At 38.4% G+C, this 15,845-nt stretch overlaps 1 protein-coding gene across 2 annotated transcripts in view; it reads right to left on the bottom strand.

The window, feature by feature from the left end:
• KIF16B (kinesin family member 16B) overlaps positions 1 to 15,845 on the bottom strand; it is a 133,452-nt gene that overhangs the window by 25,038 nt on the left and 92,569 nt on the right. For both annotated transcript variants that reach the window (XM_065835284.2, XM_071805691.1), the window contains one exon: positions 10,775 to 10,864. In XM_065835284.2, coding sequence (XP_065691356.1) covers positions 10,775 to 10,864 — 90 coding nt within the window. The remainder of the gene's footprint in view (positions 1 to 10,774; positions 10,865 to 15,845) is intronic.

Raw genomic sequence — 15,845 nt, forward strand, 5'->3', positions numbered from 1 at the left:
AGTACCACATGGCAAACAGCGGTCTAAGTCAAGGGCACATGCTGACCTAGAAAGTCTATGGGCAAGTTTAACACATTCTCTATGATTTCAGCTCATGATTTTGCAAACTAAACATTACTTCTTTGTCATGTAATCTCAGGTCATGGTGCCTGGTTATTTCTTCAAAGAAATGGAAACTACCGATGGGTTTGCAAGGTCACGTCTTCAAAGTTCAACACATTTATCAATCTTCATCTGTGCGTGGCTCAAATCTCACTTCTCAAACAGAAGGTAAAAAAGGAATTTTCTGGTACTCTCTGCAGGGTTTATTTTCCTTTTGGATTTCCTTTTTGGATTCATTATCTTCCCACCGGGATTTCTAGCAAGGTTAAGGAACTGTCCCTGCCACACGGCAGACACCATCTTCACTGTGGCAATGCCATGGTGACTATGAGGCCACTTCAACTGCGCACTGAGAAGTCCCAATCCCATTTGACTTCAGCAACAGAAATACATTCAGAGAGGAGAACTCACCATAGCAGTTTTAACAGCTCTTCCGAAACAGATTTGCTTGTTGCGTACGAGCTCATCGTGGTGACAGCTGGCAGCACTTATGAAACGTCCTCATCTCGTGTGGCCAACTGATGCCATAAATTTCAGTCACCCTTGCCTTTGAGAAATGCTAATAATGAAAACCCAAAGAGCGGCGATAATTTCTACCGCTGACTAGATGGATGCCTTTCTGACTACCCAAAATTAATGGCAGATCTCAGGGTCTCAATGAACAGCTGTCACAGAGAAACACACCTGCAAACAAACACGCAATGTGCCTCTGAGTTTGATTTGTTACAGATATAAAGCTGCAGCTCTCACAACAAACTGGACTGATTAGAAGGAGAAGCCAGCTAGCCTGCCTCGCTTCAAATGATACAACCTGAGAAAGCGCAGTGCAAGTACAAAAATGGGAAGCCTAAAAGGAACTAATTAGTGCCCCCTCCAGCAGTAAGAGTGAGTGACAAACATGTAGGTCATACATCAATTTTCACTTTGGTCTAGTCTTACAGACATTATAGAACTAGCTGCTTTATCACAAGACTGAAAACTAGCTGTAAACCTCATACAAATTCAGGATTTTCCTCCTACTATTGTTGTCATTAGGTGAAGCTGAAAATGACAGATAACTAATTAAATGTAATACCTTTAAAAGACATATTTTCAGGAGCTTGCTTGGCGAAGGATTTTGAATCTGCAGGACAGAAAAAGCAATTACAGGGACCAGAAAGATCACTGTTACGATCAGTTTCAGGAGCAATACCCTATTTAGAATTGCTCTTGAGACCCTAGATGCACAGTGGTGGGTGAGAGTAGATATTCGTTTCCAAGTATAACAGAATTTCTTGACCAAGCACTCGAAAATAAATGCTTAGCAAGCAAGATCCACGTATATATCACATACGGAGGTAAAACTCAAAGATGCACTTGATTAAAATGACATGATATCGAAGCCACCATCATTATTAAGGGTTGGGGAGAAAACAGGATGTGTTTAACTATTGCAAGTATTTGGGTTTGGATCACATGTCAGTAATTTCACATCTACTGTCTCGTCAGGTGATTTCTAGAAAGCTGTATTTCTGTCCTCAGCAAGCACTAAATCATTGAGTCCATATACATGTGATGCTGCTCCACCTACACAAGCTTTAGTAACCCAGGAAAGCTGGGGCAAGCTACAGGATGACATGGATTTATTATTTTTTACAGCATCCTTAGAATGAGTTACAGCACATAGGAGCCTTCAGGTACAATCAGAATGGAAACTATGCTAGTCTAGATATGTAAATCAAACCCTGCAGTACCTAAAGGGGGTACCTGTGCCTAAAGTGGACATATCAGAAAGCTGAGAGGGACTTTTTACAAGGGCGTGTAGTCATGGCTTTAAACTGAAAAGAGAGCAGATTTAGATTAGATGTAAGGAAGAAATTGTTCACCCTGAGAGTGGTGAGGTACTGGAGCAGGTTGCTCAGAGAAGCTGTGGATGCCCCATCCCTGAGAGTGTTCAAGGTCAGGTTGGATGGGGCTTTGAGCAACCTGGTCTAGTGGAAGGTGTCTCTGCCCATGGTAGGGGGATTGGACTGGATGAGCTTTAAGATCCCTTCCAACCCAAACCATTCTGTGATTCTATGATCTGAAACAATTTTACTGATAAAACAACATGAATATTATGATACTACGCAATTCACTAGATCATTGAGCAGAGCCTTGAAAATCAGATTATCAAACAATCAAAGCAATCATTATGTCCAATGTTTTGTGAATTCTGAGATGAAGGACTCACGCCCCCTCCAAATGCTTTTTTTTTTTCAATTTCTACATTACATGTAAAAGACTTTTGCACAGCACAATCAGTGAAACCTGACATTTGATGTCTGCCTGCAGTTTAATTGTATCTCATGCTGAATTTATCATAAGATCTATAAAGTTAATAGTATTTTCACAGAGAACTATTTGGAAACTCACAGGTTTCATTAGCTGCCCAGGACAGACAAAAACCAAACATACACAAAAAACCAGTCTCATCATTGACCAAAACACAGGAGAGAGGACAGGAAGGAGGAGAGAAACTATTTCTGCAGGACTGCCTGTACCAAGCCAAGAAAACTTTGCTGCACAAATCTAGCACACAAAAACCCCCAATAATCACAAATTAGTCCCAAAGCCAGGCTCTCACAAGGCTCTTACACATTCAGATTCAGTTCTACAATGAGAAATTCACACACTGAATTCATTTTCCCACTAGAAGTACATTGGGAATTGCATATTATGCTGGAAGCAAATATGCCGGGGTGGGGGGGGGTTTGCTATATCTCAGGATACAGTCCTGGGTAGCAGCTAGGAATTTAGAGGGACCACGTGGAATAAATACACTTCTCTGTAAACGAATTTGCACTGAACTACATTATACGGTTAGCAGCAATGTTTTTCACACTTCACTTATGGGAACTAATTCTCCTGTTCATAGATATCTGTAGTCCGATGTACTGAGCAAAGTCCTGAAGTTTCTTTTAAAAACAGCAGCAGCCAAACGTCTTGTGCTGCCGAAAGGAAGGCAAGAGAAAGCATTCAGGGATCTACCCCTTAAATCGCTACTGTAGCTGGTGGCAAACTAAAGCTGATCTGGAAGTACTACATATATAAACCTGCAGGCTTTCAGAATGCTCTGAACATACTATAATTAGGAATGGGAGCTAGAAGCGTGTATATGACAAAATATGCTTCCTGTGTATGTACTTCTTGGCTGTTATAGGTGACAAGAATATGAATGTTAAAAATCTAAAATTATCTATACCATAATTACTGTAATTGGTACCGAATGAAGGTGAAGGCTATAATCATACGCTTGTATAATGGTATTATAAGGTTTACACACAGATATGGATTCTAAAATTTACTACTTTGTTTTTCTTTCAATATTTACGGAAAGATATATTATTAAAGCTAACAAAGCTCCAGGCTAGAAAGTAAAAATTAAGGTTTACTATTAGTTTTGGTTTTACATTTCAAAAACCATTTTCTAAATGCTTTTCTATATACTTGCAATTCTGCCAGAGGTTTTATTTTAATACACATCATGGCACTTGATATTTACAAGCACATCAATGTTGTAAATAATTTTCATACTAATCTATGCTCAAATATAGAGTTTCTTGCAAAAAAGCTTTTAGACTTTTCATGCACGCTTGGTGTTTGTCCTTAGGTTGCCATGTTAAATTTGTTATTCTTCTATTATGTTTTTCCGTTGTATAAAAGCAAATCGACAGTGCCTATTCTTGATTATTAAAATACATATGTATATCCAAGTTTGGTAGTTAATATCCAGAAACATCCTTCCAATCCAAGCAGAACATATCAACAAGCTCATTTCTTCCCTGGGTCAAATTTTCAAATACAGAAATAAATCTTAAAATATTGTCATATACTATGCTCACTAAGGGTTATGGAGCTCCTAGAGGCTGAAAAAATCCAAATTAAGAATCCATACACAGGCAAAACTAGACTTTCTAAAATAACGAGAAAACATTTGTAGCAAGATTTGTAGCATCATGTTCAATACTATATGCTATATCCTGCTGTCTCTAGTACATGTAACCCTTGATTTTAAACAGTTTCTTGGTCAATTTGGTTTCTATACATCAATCTCAATAATCATTGAACTTGTGAAGGGATTGGGACTTTAGTCACTGCAGGATCAACGTTTCAGCATAAGCATTGAAGGTTTCGGAACAAACTAATTTAAAATATCATCTTAGAAGTTTTTAGTTACAGTTATGTACAGCTACAGTGCTTTACACTACCTACAACACTAAAAGCATTCAAATGTCCAGAATTTGGCATTCAATATGAGCATACTCCCTAGATCTTCTATATTACCTAAATATCCAGTTACTGATGCCAATAAATGAGGCAAAAAGAAAAAGGTAAATCCAGCAGAGATTCAGGCTGGCCAGCTCTGATGCACCAAGCTTTCTCCTGCTGCCAAAGGAGCTCCCAAGCCCCAGGAGCTCAATGGTTACGCGGCAACCAGCTCACCAGCCCTGCAAGTCAAGTGCCTCCAGGGTATTGCTTCCTCCTCCTTTTCCCTTTCCAGGTCACCCCAGGAGATTAACACAAATTTTACATTTGATGAGACGCTACAGCTGCACAGTTAAGAACCAGAGTCGGCCAGATAGCCAAGACCTCAGCCAGAATGCTGCCCTAAGTGCTCTGCACAGTCTGACGCCTTGCTCTGCTCCTGGTTTAATTTCTCTGTGTTCTTCCTTATGAGGGAGACCTCTGCATCTGTGCTAAGAATTAAAAAAAAAAGGTAATAATTACATAGAGAAGTTGCCTAATTAACCTTGAGGCTATTGAGAGCGGATGGAGGAAGGGAGTGGGCAGAATAAAAATCCCCACCAACTGGGTCTGAAATGTTAGTAAAAAAGTTGCATTTCTCTGTCAGTGATCCTGGACAAAATCTCTTCCAGAATCCAAGGATGCTCTCCTAAAATTAATGGCTCCATCTCAAATCCATCCCCTCACCATTATCTCTGCCAACATGTCACGTTGCATATTTCTGCCACGTATAACTTATCAGGAGCACCAGATGTATGGACCACTGAAAAAGAGAATGGAGATTCCTCCCTGGCAGTCACCCAAAAGAGGAGTAGGGAGGCAAAAGGAAGGGACAGCAAGACCATTCAGTGGTGATCAAATAAACAGTTTGTGCCTCTTCATTCATCAACAGGGCAGAATTAGTCCTAAATAAGTGGGTCTATAAAAGAGTCTAAAAAGAATTTAAGGATTACAAAACTGGTGCCTATTATATTTTAATAGCAAACATATACATAAAGTTGGGTGGTTATTGCTGGATGAAATGGGAAATGGCTTCACTGAGATAGAACATATTTCTCATATCTCTTCTCTGAGATAAAAAAACCAATTCCAGCAAAAAAATGAAGAAACTACTTCGAGTTTTGAAAAATCTGAACTATTTAAAAATATTTTTAAAATCAGCTTGCAAGAAACATTTTGAATGCAATATGTTTTAAAAAACATTCACATACTATTTTTGAAAAACTAGAGAAACATCTTCTGCTCTTTGAGTTTCATGCAATTCTCACAGGTATGCAAAGATCAGCCTGCTAACTCCTCCCATTGACAAAAGCCTCGAGTTCAAGCCTCAATATTATTCAAACAGAATAATATTCTGTCAGAGATTTCTGATAAGCAGAGGATATTATCTTCAGAAATAAAAAGAAGCAGTATGCAACTCTCATTGATACTACCAATGAAAGCCTTTCCTCCAGAATACTACATTAAAAAATATACTATACTTAATGTACCTGAAAAACCCTGTCATCCAAACAACAGTCTCTAATCCCAGCCTCAGAGATTCATGATATTGACGTGCTACTGCAATATATCCTGCACACTCATTTCCCTGGGAAATAGCAGATGGGGGTAGATCACCTGGGAACTTTGGCTTGAAGGTATAAGTTTACATAGATGTTTCTGATATGGGTGTTATGCATTCATTCAGTCACGTAAGACAACAAAAACCAGACCACCAAAAGGGGAAGCTGGCTCAAATACAGCTAAAATTCCTTAATAAACAGTCCTTTCGTGCTTTAGACTGTGAAAGATACCAATATACACTTACATACAGAACCCACATATTAAATACAAATACACAAATTATTACACTCTGTTAAATAAGCTAGAAGGTGACAGCTTCAGCACTCCTGTAGCCATCTTGCCTACAGGTGTTTGTCCTTAACTCCACGAATGAATCTATAAATGCAAGCATACCTTTTAGCTTCTCTTTAGCAGCTCTCTATGGATTTGCTAATATGTTAAGTTGAGAATCACTATTAGTAATAAAAATGCCTCAATAGTTGGTGCTCCCCTTAACACCATGTAGACATTTTTATGGACACAGAAGTTGCAAGAAGATTCACAGGCAAGTCCATAAGCAGAGTCTACAGTGAAAGGCCCACAAAACTTGGCATATAAACCTGGATGCAAATAGGAATTTGGGATGAGTGACTCCATAAGCTTTGGATTCAGGTAGGGAAAACAAACAGACAACTGTTCCTCTGCTCTCCTTTGAAAGAGGGAAGAGACAAGAAAGTGGTAGGAAGAGGAAAGCACTGGCCATCACAACAGTGCATCACTTGAACTTGCTGAACTAACAGGGATGGGAGAGTGAGTTTTCCCTCACAGCAAAACAAGGATAAGGAAGGGAAGGTTTTCTGCAGCAACCAGCACCCCAGTAATACATCGAAACCATGAACTGGTATAAGAAGATGAAGGAAAAGTTAACAAAGGAGGATCTTACTCTGAAAGTTTTCATTTCTCTATTAAAAAGCCCGTTTGCTCCTGCTTCTGACAATGACAATAAAACAGTACATTCATCACAGAGACTATTGCAACTAAAAGCCAAGTAAGGTCTTAATTAAAATTCCAAAAATAATAAGAGAGTCATTAACAATCTAGCAGCATAAGAAAGCAAAAGCTGAGCAAATGACAATCATGCAGATGTAAAAAAGTTAGGCACTGTTAAAATGCTGGTAGTCATCTGCCTCTGGCACAATCTCACCTTGCTGCAGCTTCTTCAGTCTTTCAAAATTTGCATGTGACATATTTCAATTAGATACCCAGTTGTCAGCAACCACTTAATTACATTAGAAGAAATATGCAGGTATATAAAATATATGGCATATTATAAGACTGGAAGTCATTTCTGCTTCCAAAAGAGATACTATTTAAGAGAAAAAAACAACAACAAAAAAAATCCTTCCTAATAAATCAGTTTGCCAATACATTCCTTTGGGAATTCAGTGGTAGCAACACAAAATGCAAGATCAGCAAATTATTAAAATACTGATGTAGTAATTCTGAGCTGAGCAATTAATGAGCTGTAAAGTTCACTTCTAAAAGCAGGACACTCATACATTAAACACGTCCGCAGTATTTTCGCTGTTCATTATAAATATTAATTTAGAGTTGGAAGGTGAACTATGCAAAATAAAATTCAACCCTGATGGATTCTGATAACATTACTTTTAAGGATCAAGTTTCTCTGGAATAATATACAGTAACTAAGGACACAACTTTGCCAAGTTCGGTATTAAAATGCATTTTAGTGTCATGGTGAATCCCAAATTAGATCAATGACAGATGAGCAGAAGCAGACAGATTATTTTCAATTTACCAAACAAACTGAACTCCTACTCACATTGCAAAATTAATCCAAAATTACCATACATAAAGGCTATTTTAAATAAAGGTAAAAATATGGGAAGCTATCGATCATTCACATATGCAACATCGATAATGAAATCTTCACTACAGTGCACGACATTACGCGTTTCATCCATCACAATGTGCTCTCCCCCGCTTGTAAACAAGGACACAGTAGTTTGTAGAAATGCTGATCAGTGGAAGAAATGAACTGTGTGTTAGTTGGGTTTCACCTGTCCCCATACGTGCCTTTTCCTTCTAGTGCCCTAAGTCTCAAAGCAGGAATGGACACAACAGCTGTACTATGTAAAATAAAGAACACAGTATCAGTGCTGCAAGGGTTTCCAAAGCCGGCACTCAAGTGATAGTACCTATCTAAAAGCAGGAGATGACACGGCCAAATATTTATCTCGCTTCTCCTGAACTTCACTGTGCTTTGTATTTATCAAAGATACACATACTTGAACCTCACTGATAATTTATTGAAGGTTATTGCGAAGTGAAGGCTCAATAAGGCTGGAAGAAGATACTATTAACACTATAAATCTATTGTTTTAGAAAGTAACATGACTAAACATTTTCTTGAAGTATATTAGAAGCTAAAACGCATTACTACGCTTCTCCAAATAGTGTAATATTTTAGGGAAAGTTATAATGGGAAACTTGTGAGGCGTGGTATTTACCCTGACTTACAAAAATGGTTGAGAAGGGAACATATAACATTAATATTTATATTAATAATAATAAAACAAACTATTATATGGAAATTAGAAATTTAATCATCTGCATAGTTAAACAAATAGTTCCATTAATGTACTAGATGTGAATCTCAATAAGTTCAACTAAGACACAGATATATGGCAACGTAGAAGTGTCAATCAGAAACAAACTGGCACATTAAACTAGACAGTGTATTACCCTTGTAAGTATGACCACAAACAGAGAAAGAAGTTTTAAAAAAAAAAAAAAAAAAGAATACCTATATAAGATACCTATAAAGTAAGTGGTGTAGAGAATAGAAAATATAGATAAAATCCACAGGAAAAATATTAATCATGAGCTACTAATTACAACCAAAATAATTTCAGCTGGGAAGACTCCAAGATGAAGACAACAATGTACCTTTGCTCTGTGCTAGGATATTATCTAATTTGCATGCTCTTGGATGCTAGACTTCATTTTGACCTAGTAACACCACTCCTGTGCTCATAGAATCATTTTGGTTGGAAAAGACCCTCAAGATCATCAAGTTAACCATTAACCCATCCCTGGCACTACCCCATGTCCCTGAGAACCTCATCTCTGTGTCTGTTCAACCCCTCCAGGGATGGTGACTCCACCACTGTCCTGGGCAGCCTGTTCCAATGCCCAACAGCCCTTTCTGGGAAGAAATTGTTCCCAATATCCAATCTAAACCTCCTCTAGTGTAACTTGAGGCCATTGCCTCTCATCCTGTCACTTGTTACTTTGGAGAAGACACCTGGGTGTTGGTGTGGCACCCAGGGTTAGAAAGACCCAGCACCACAGCTACAAGGTTTACTCAAGGATATTTCCACGCTCACAAAAAGCCCCACTCCCTCCTGTAAAACCAAAAAAGTCTGAATTTGTACTGTGAGTCACAGAGGCTTGATTTAAAAAGTGACATTAATATACTGCAGCACACAGGACATTTTAATAATGGCTTTAAGAACACCAGATTCCTCCCGACCCTGATTACTACATACTACAAAGAAGTTGCTCTCCCTCTGACATAACTGTCAAAGCCAGATTCAATTGTTCCTCGATGTATTGTCAGGACTGATAACAGACTCTGGAAAAGTCTATGCAAACACATTTTCACAAATGGGGAAGATCAGTCTGCAGAAGGATTCAGGTGGCCCTTTTCTGTTTCAGCTGGATGATTGCCGAGTTGCTTTTTCAAGAGTAAGATGCAATTAGGATATTACTGTCGACAGACTATAAGTTTAACATCCAAGAGGAAATGGCAATTCATTCAAATCAAAAATATGATACTGATGTTCATTCAGAAGTAACATTTTTAAAAGCATTTGTGGAAAGAGTACTTTTCAGTTCTCCATGCAAAACTCATTTTTACCTTTTTCCCTAATTCTCTCTTTCTAAGCTTTAGGTAGATATTTGGTGTGTGGTAGTTTTAATTTCTGGTTTCCATACTGAATTGGAATGGGTCTTAATGATCAGAATCTCCAGAAAACACAAATCTATATATTTGACTCTTTAAAACTCAAGGTCTTTTCATGCTCAATTACTTTTTAGCTTAAAGAATATGTCAATGAAGACCAAGGAAGCACTTGCACACTATGGCATCTCTCTTTCTTGAACATATAAATGTTTTCTAATATATTGCCCATGAATATATGGCCCAGGCTTCTTTGCTTGTGTTAACTCTCAAATCAGGATCACTTCCATTGCTTGAATGATTTATTTCTTCTAATATCCAAGGGAACAAGTAGAAAGTAAGAAAAATGTTAATAATTAAAAATCAGATGTGGAAACCAAGAACTGTAATTCTACAAATGCTCAGTTCCAATGAACTAAATCTCTGTCAGCAACAGCTGCTCATATCCCAGACACCCAGAGTCTCCCAGGCGGTCAGAATGATCAGTTTTCCATTTTGCAGAAACCTGGAAGCCACTATTACAAAAAGGTATCTGTGAGACAAGCCTCTTCTTTTAAATGAGGAGTTGTCAGGATGACATGATCTGACTGCAACTATCTTGCAATGAACGCACCAGCAGCCTCCAGGGAACGCCGCCGGTCAGCAGTAAAGGGAATTAATGGCTGGAGGCAGCACACGGAGTCACAGTTTCACCGTTATATCCATCCTCTATCTAGGAGCCTTGGAGCTCTGAACTGCTAAGGGGCTTGCCAATCTTACTAGAAGATGCCGCTGAGATTGATATTGGTTTTAGGCATACAACTTTAAACGAACAAACAAACTTATTTTCAAGTCTCTACCTCCACCCTTTTCTGCAAAAGAAGTTTTACCAAAACTTACCTCTGGGTACTTCAGTTTTAAAGTTTTATGCATTTCCCGAAAACGACTGTAGCGCCTGAACACTGTCCACGTCTCATGCAGGACTGTTATCTATATCAGATAATATAAAAAAAATTAAAAAACAGAAGTAAAACCACACAATGTGTAACACTGAAAACTTGCAGTAGACAAGGTTATCAGATTAAAACAGACAATTCTTAGTTCCCCTAAATTCATAAGCTTTTACAGGTTTACTTCATTTTTCTTTCATTACAGTCACAGTACTCCATTTAACAAGGAGAACTGATTGCAAAGAAAAAACACTGAAGGCATTTAATTCCTTATTCTGGAGTGGTTGGAAGGCTGTAAATACATTTAAATATTCCAAATCATTCCTTGGTGCAGCTTTGCAGCTCACAGCATTACAATCAGTGGGTGTTCTACCGATGAATGAACACCACCCAGCATAAGCACAGTAAAGGCTCTCTATACATTCACAGAAATGTATATATTCTCATACACATACACACACAGATAATAAATATGTGTTTCTCATACACATGGAGTCCATTACCAGGATGGGATTCCAATTTGAAGGGTAAAAAAATTATATATGCCAGCTTTCAGTAGAAGATATTCCTTTAAAACATTCTGTGCCATCAATATGTTGATGTACATCTCATTTTACAGGAAGTTTCATTAAAATCAACATAATTACTCCTTGGCTTTTAATCCTGAAGTGACTCCAAAAATGAAGTAGATCCCTCAACTACTGAGCGTATCAGAAAGTTACAGAATCACAACAGAGCAAGATAAATGAGTAGAAGAAAAAGAAAACAGCGCAATAAAGTCAGAGGAAACCAGTACCCAACCACTGTAGCTCATGCTCGTCTCTGGTCCAGCCTTCCCCATCCCCGCTGCCTTTGGTGTACTCAGAACAGCGTAACCAGGGGAACTGTTCTGGAACCCCCAAAACTAGTGTGTGTTTTATGACATCAGGAACCAGGTTTTGGGTGGGGTGTTTTTTCCCCTATTTTTACCTCTGCTTTTAGCTAAAAGACGTAAATAAGTAAAAGTTGCCTTCTCAAAACTTTTCACAAATATTAAAGCACAGGTTCCTCCTAGCACATCTCCACAATTCATTATTTGCAAATTCATTATTTCTGATAAAATTAATCTTTCTTGTTACAAATAAGCCTGACTGCTACTAGGACACCTGCATGACAGACTATATTCCCTGTTAACAGTGTCTCAAACTTTACAAACCAGGTTAATGAATTTAACATGCATAGGCAGGTTTAACACAGAAAAGTAACAATTCAGGAACATGCAGGTTAAACTTATCTTGACTGACCAATTAATCATTTTGTTTTGAATAATTTGAGCATAGAAATCACAAAACCCTTTAGGTAAACATTAGAGTACAATGGCTAAGCATAAAATATAAATTTGCTTTAATTCTGTATTTTAATACTTCTGAGTTGTGAAATTTTGCTGTGATAATTTCATTTGTATGCAATCTTTATTCAAAAACGACCTCTTTTTCCCTCGGGTTTTCACAGCAGTGTGTCTTTGGGGGAGCAATCCAGCACAAAGCACGCAGGACTCCTCCAGCTCCACAGCCTGGGGAAGAGCACGGATGTCATCTTGCCAATCAAGTTGTTCTCTGTGCATCTGATAGCTGTCTGGGTGATAAAGTGGCACCAAACCTACCCAAACCAAATTGCCTGCAGCCAATTATTTATTAGCTTTCTTCTATAAAGTTTAATAAACAACTTGTTAGAGATGGACAAGAAGGAAAACAGCAAAGCCATGTAGCTGTGCTGCCTAAGATCTGAAGGATCTGTTCTCTAGTAGTTTGGCTTGATCCAACTCGGTCCCTGTCATCTTCTTCATTTATTTTCCTAATTCTTGTAATGTGACTAGCATTGCAAAATCTTATTGTTGTTACTGCTGAGATTATAAGAAAACACATTTCAAAGCTAAACCAGTCCACAAAGCTTAACAATAATGTTATCAGAATCAGTATGAGAATTACAGCTCACCTGGCATACCAATAGCACTTCTAAAAAAGGGTCTTTTATTTCTAAAGCTGATCCAACCAGTTTGGGCTGGGATTCTTTTTCTTCATTCAAAAATCTGTATGACAGACTATATAGGCCCTGTGCATATGGGACTGAGACATATGCAGATCTTTTGGACAACAGCAAGTAAAGCAAATTTGAAAAGCCCTTCACTTTTTACTTGTAATTTGCTAATATGGTAGTTAAAATATTTTCTTAATAATAACACATATTGCTGAGTAAATCTGGAAGACAGATTTTGAAAATATTCTTATCTGGGCACTTAAGCGATCCTAGATTTGCCTCAGAATTGTGACTTTTTTTCCTTCAAGCACACCATTTCCTATGGTTTCTTAGAAATCTGAAAGGAGATGCTACAGTCCCATCTCCTTAATTTTTCTTCTACATGATGACTGACAGCAAGATATTTTCAAATTATTTCACTGTAGAGCACATCACAGAGTTTGTTCCCCCTTCTGCCCCATATAAATGGAAGTAAAACCATAAGGGGAGGGAAAAATATATTCCGCCGGATTCTGAAGCAACCAGAAGGAACAGAACACGCCCACCTGGGCTGGCTAAACTGTCTACATCCATTGTGAAAGCTCGTCTTGCTCAAAATGGACCTTGTTCAAACTGTTCCTCATGCTGTCTATGAATACAGCATCTGAAAAGCTAAAACCTGCTGTAAAATTTCTTAGAACCTATTAAAATTCATTATTGAGGGTATTAAAACAATAGAGTTGAGGGAAGACTGGGCTTTTTCTCTTTTCTAATTTAAGTAGATATGAGGCGTTGATAATTTTCTTTAAGAACTCTGCATCAGTAAGTACTGCTTCTGCTGTACTCCAATTCTGCAATAGTTTGCTGAGCTCAGGAAGAAACTTTGATTAGAAACATGGACAGTTTGAACAGATCCTTCACAGCATTTGGCTGAACAGAACTGTGACCAGACCCAGAGAAAAGCACTGCTTTGGGGTGCATCTGCCTGGATCTTCTATAGGGAACTCATCAGAAATTACTGAAAGGCTTTGAAACACAAGGAAAAAAAAGCAGGTGTTGAGAGAATATCAAAGAGAAGAAATAAAACGAGAGAAGTCAGAAAAAACAGGAAAACTGAATAAGAATGAGAAGGCTTATCTACAATTTTCCCTCTTGGCAGAAGATCCCTTGCAGGGCTGCGCTCGGTTCCAGGCTTTGCTTCCATCACCTGGGACCCTGTGTGTCTCTATTGGAGCTGCTGCCTCCCTGCTCCTTCTGCCACCTCCAGGTACCGTCTGGAGCAGATGCCATTGGTTTTATTGATGCAAAAACTCTTCCCATCTGCTGTTTCTAGCACAGCCTTGTCTGAATATTCTGCACATCACAACATGAAAGGAAGGGGAGAATAAAGAATATTTTTCTGGTATTCTAACATAAATATGTTTAAACCTGATCAAGTCACTACTGTTTCACCGTGTCTATAAAGACAACACATAAAATCATCACTCAAACAGAAGGGTTTTTTGGAAATGTATCTATTCATACTGAATAATTAACAGCAGATCAGTACAAACCGCTGCATGATGTCTCCTGCTGTAGAAGGAGAAGGTGCTACCTGAACTCTAATAAAGTATGGGTTTGCTTCTATTTTGAACTCTTTCCAGTAGGTTCTAATGGGAGTCACTCAACAACTTAACGTAGGATCTGTATCCAGTGGAAGAACCTGAGTGGACAGACCATCTGTCTAGATGGCCAAGCTGCTGAACCCGCACTAAAAGAAAAGATTTTTTGGTAGTATATTAGGGTTGAAAGGCTTAAAAACTGACTGTGATGCTGCCAAGAAAAGCAGAACAAGCTCTCTCTTTTGGCATCTAAAGGAAATAACCTTTACTATTGCATATCACAAGAAGAAATTTATATATTTCCTATACATAGAAATTTGTTATATTTCTTCCTCTAAAGAGCAATATGTCAGGATTTAACTAGAAACACAGTGACTAGAAATATCTACTGAAGAACATACTTCTGAGATACCTACAAATCAAAGGTTTACAACTCCATTCAATCATTCCTTGTTCCTCGGTCAGATTTCAAAGTGCCATTACATGCAAATAGGTCAGCTACTGATTCTCTCAAGAGCAAGAGGAACCTTGGTGAAAAAAGATTATTTGGGAGCTGGCAAAGGAAATGAGATTATCAACGGTCCAACCCTTCCCCAAGACCTAACACTAATTCTGGTATGAGGTCATCTGAAAATAAACCTGAACAAAGGACGGTTGATATAAGGAATTATTTCAGCAACTGACATTGTGTCCTGACCCATCAAGAAGGGATGAAATAAGCAGGTACACGTTCTCTCCTCCCTGTCCTGTCTTCCTACTTTCCCCATTTTTAAGGGAAAAAAATAAAATCACTATTCATGTATCCTGATTTCCCATAAAAGTAACAGCAGCTGAAGATTATAATGGATCAAATTATTACTGGGAGTTCTGCAGGGGAAAGGTTTAAAGTTTTGTTTGTGCAAGGTCTGTGGATTGTAGCTTGGAACGAAATCCTGAGCACAGCAAAAGCAGCCCACTGACATACAGAGACCTGGAGGCACAGGAAAGAGCATAAATAGTTGATTGATCAGTGTAAGGGAATGACCGTAATAAACATCCCAAAGACAGCCAAACTAAGATGCATAGTAGCTGCAATAAAATTTTTAGCACTCTAAGGAAGTTGACAGCAATGGGATACAATTATTGAAGTGATAGCCCATTCCCTACCCCATATGTCACCCATTAATTTTGCTTTAAGCTTCATCAAAGCAGTTATTTAAACAGCAGTTTCTTTCAGAGGCAGACTAGAAATGGCACAGGAGAGAGACAAAAGGTGGTACTGGCAAGCAGGACAGAGAGAAGAGCTATTCCATGTACAGCCCTCTTAGCCAGAGCATCTGCTCATTCCATGTCATGACTGAGGTGAGGTTGCAAGACTCGCTTCTCACAGAAACACAGTACAAGCCACAGAACTGCTGGAGCCCCGTTTCACATGCATTTGTATCT

Source organism: Patagioenas fasciata, chromosome 3 (genome assembly GCF_037038585.1).
Source record: "Patagioenas fasciata isolate bPatFas1 chromosome 3, bPatFas1.hap1, whole genome shotgun sequence".
Classification (NCBI taxonomy): Eukaryota; Metazoa; Chordata; class Aves; order Columbiformes; family Columbidae; genus Patagioenas; species Patagioenas fasciata.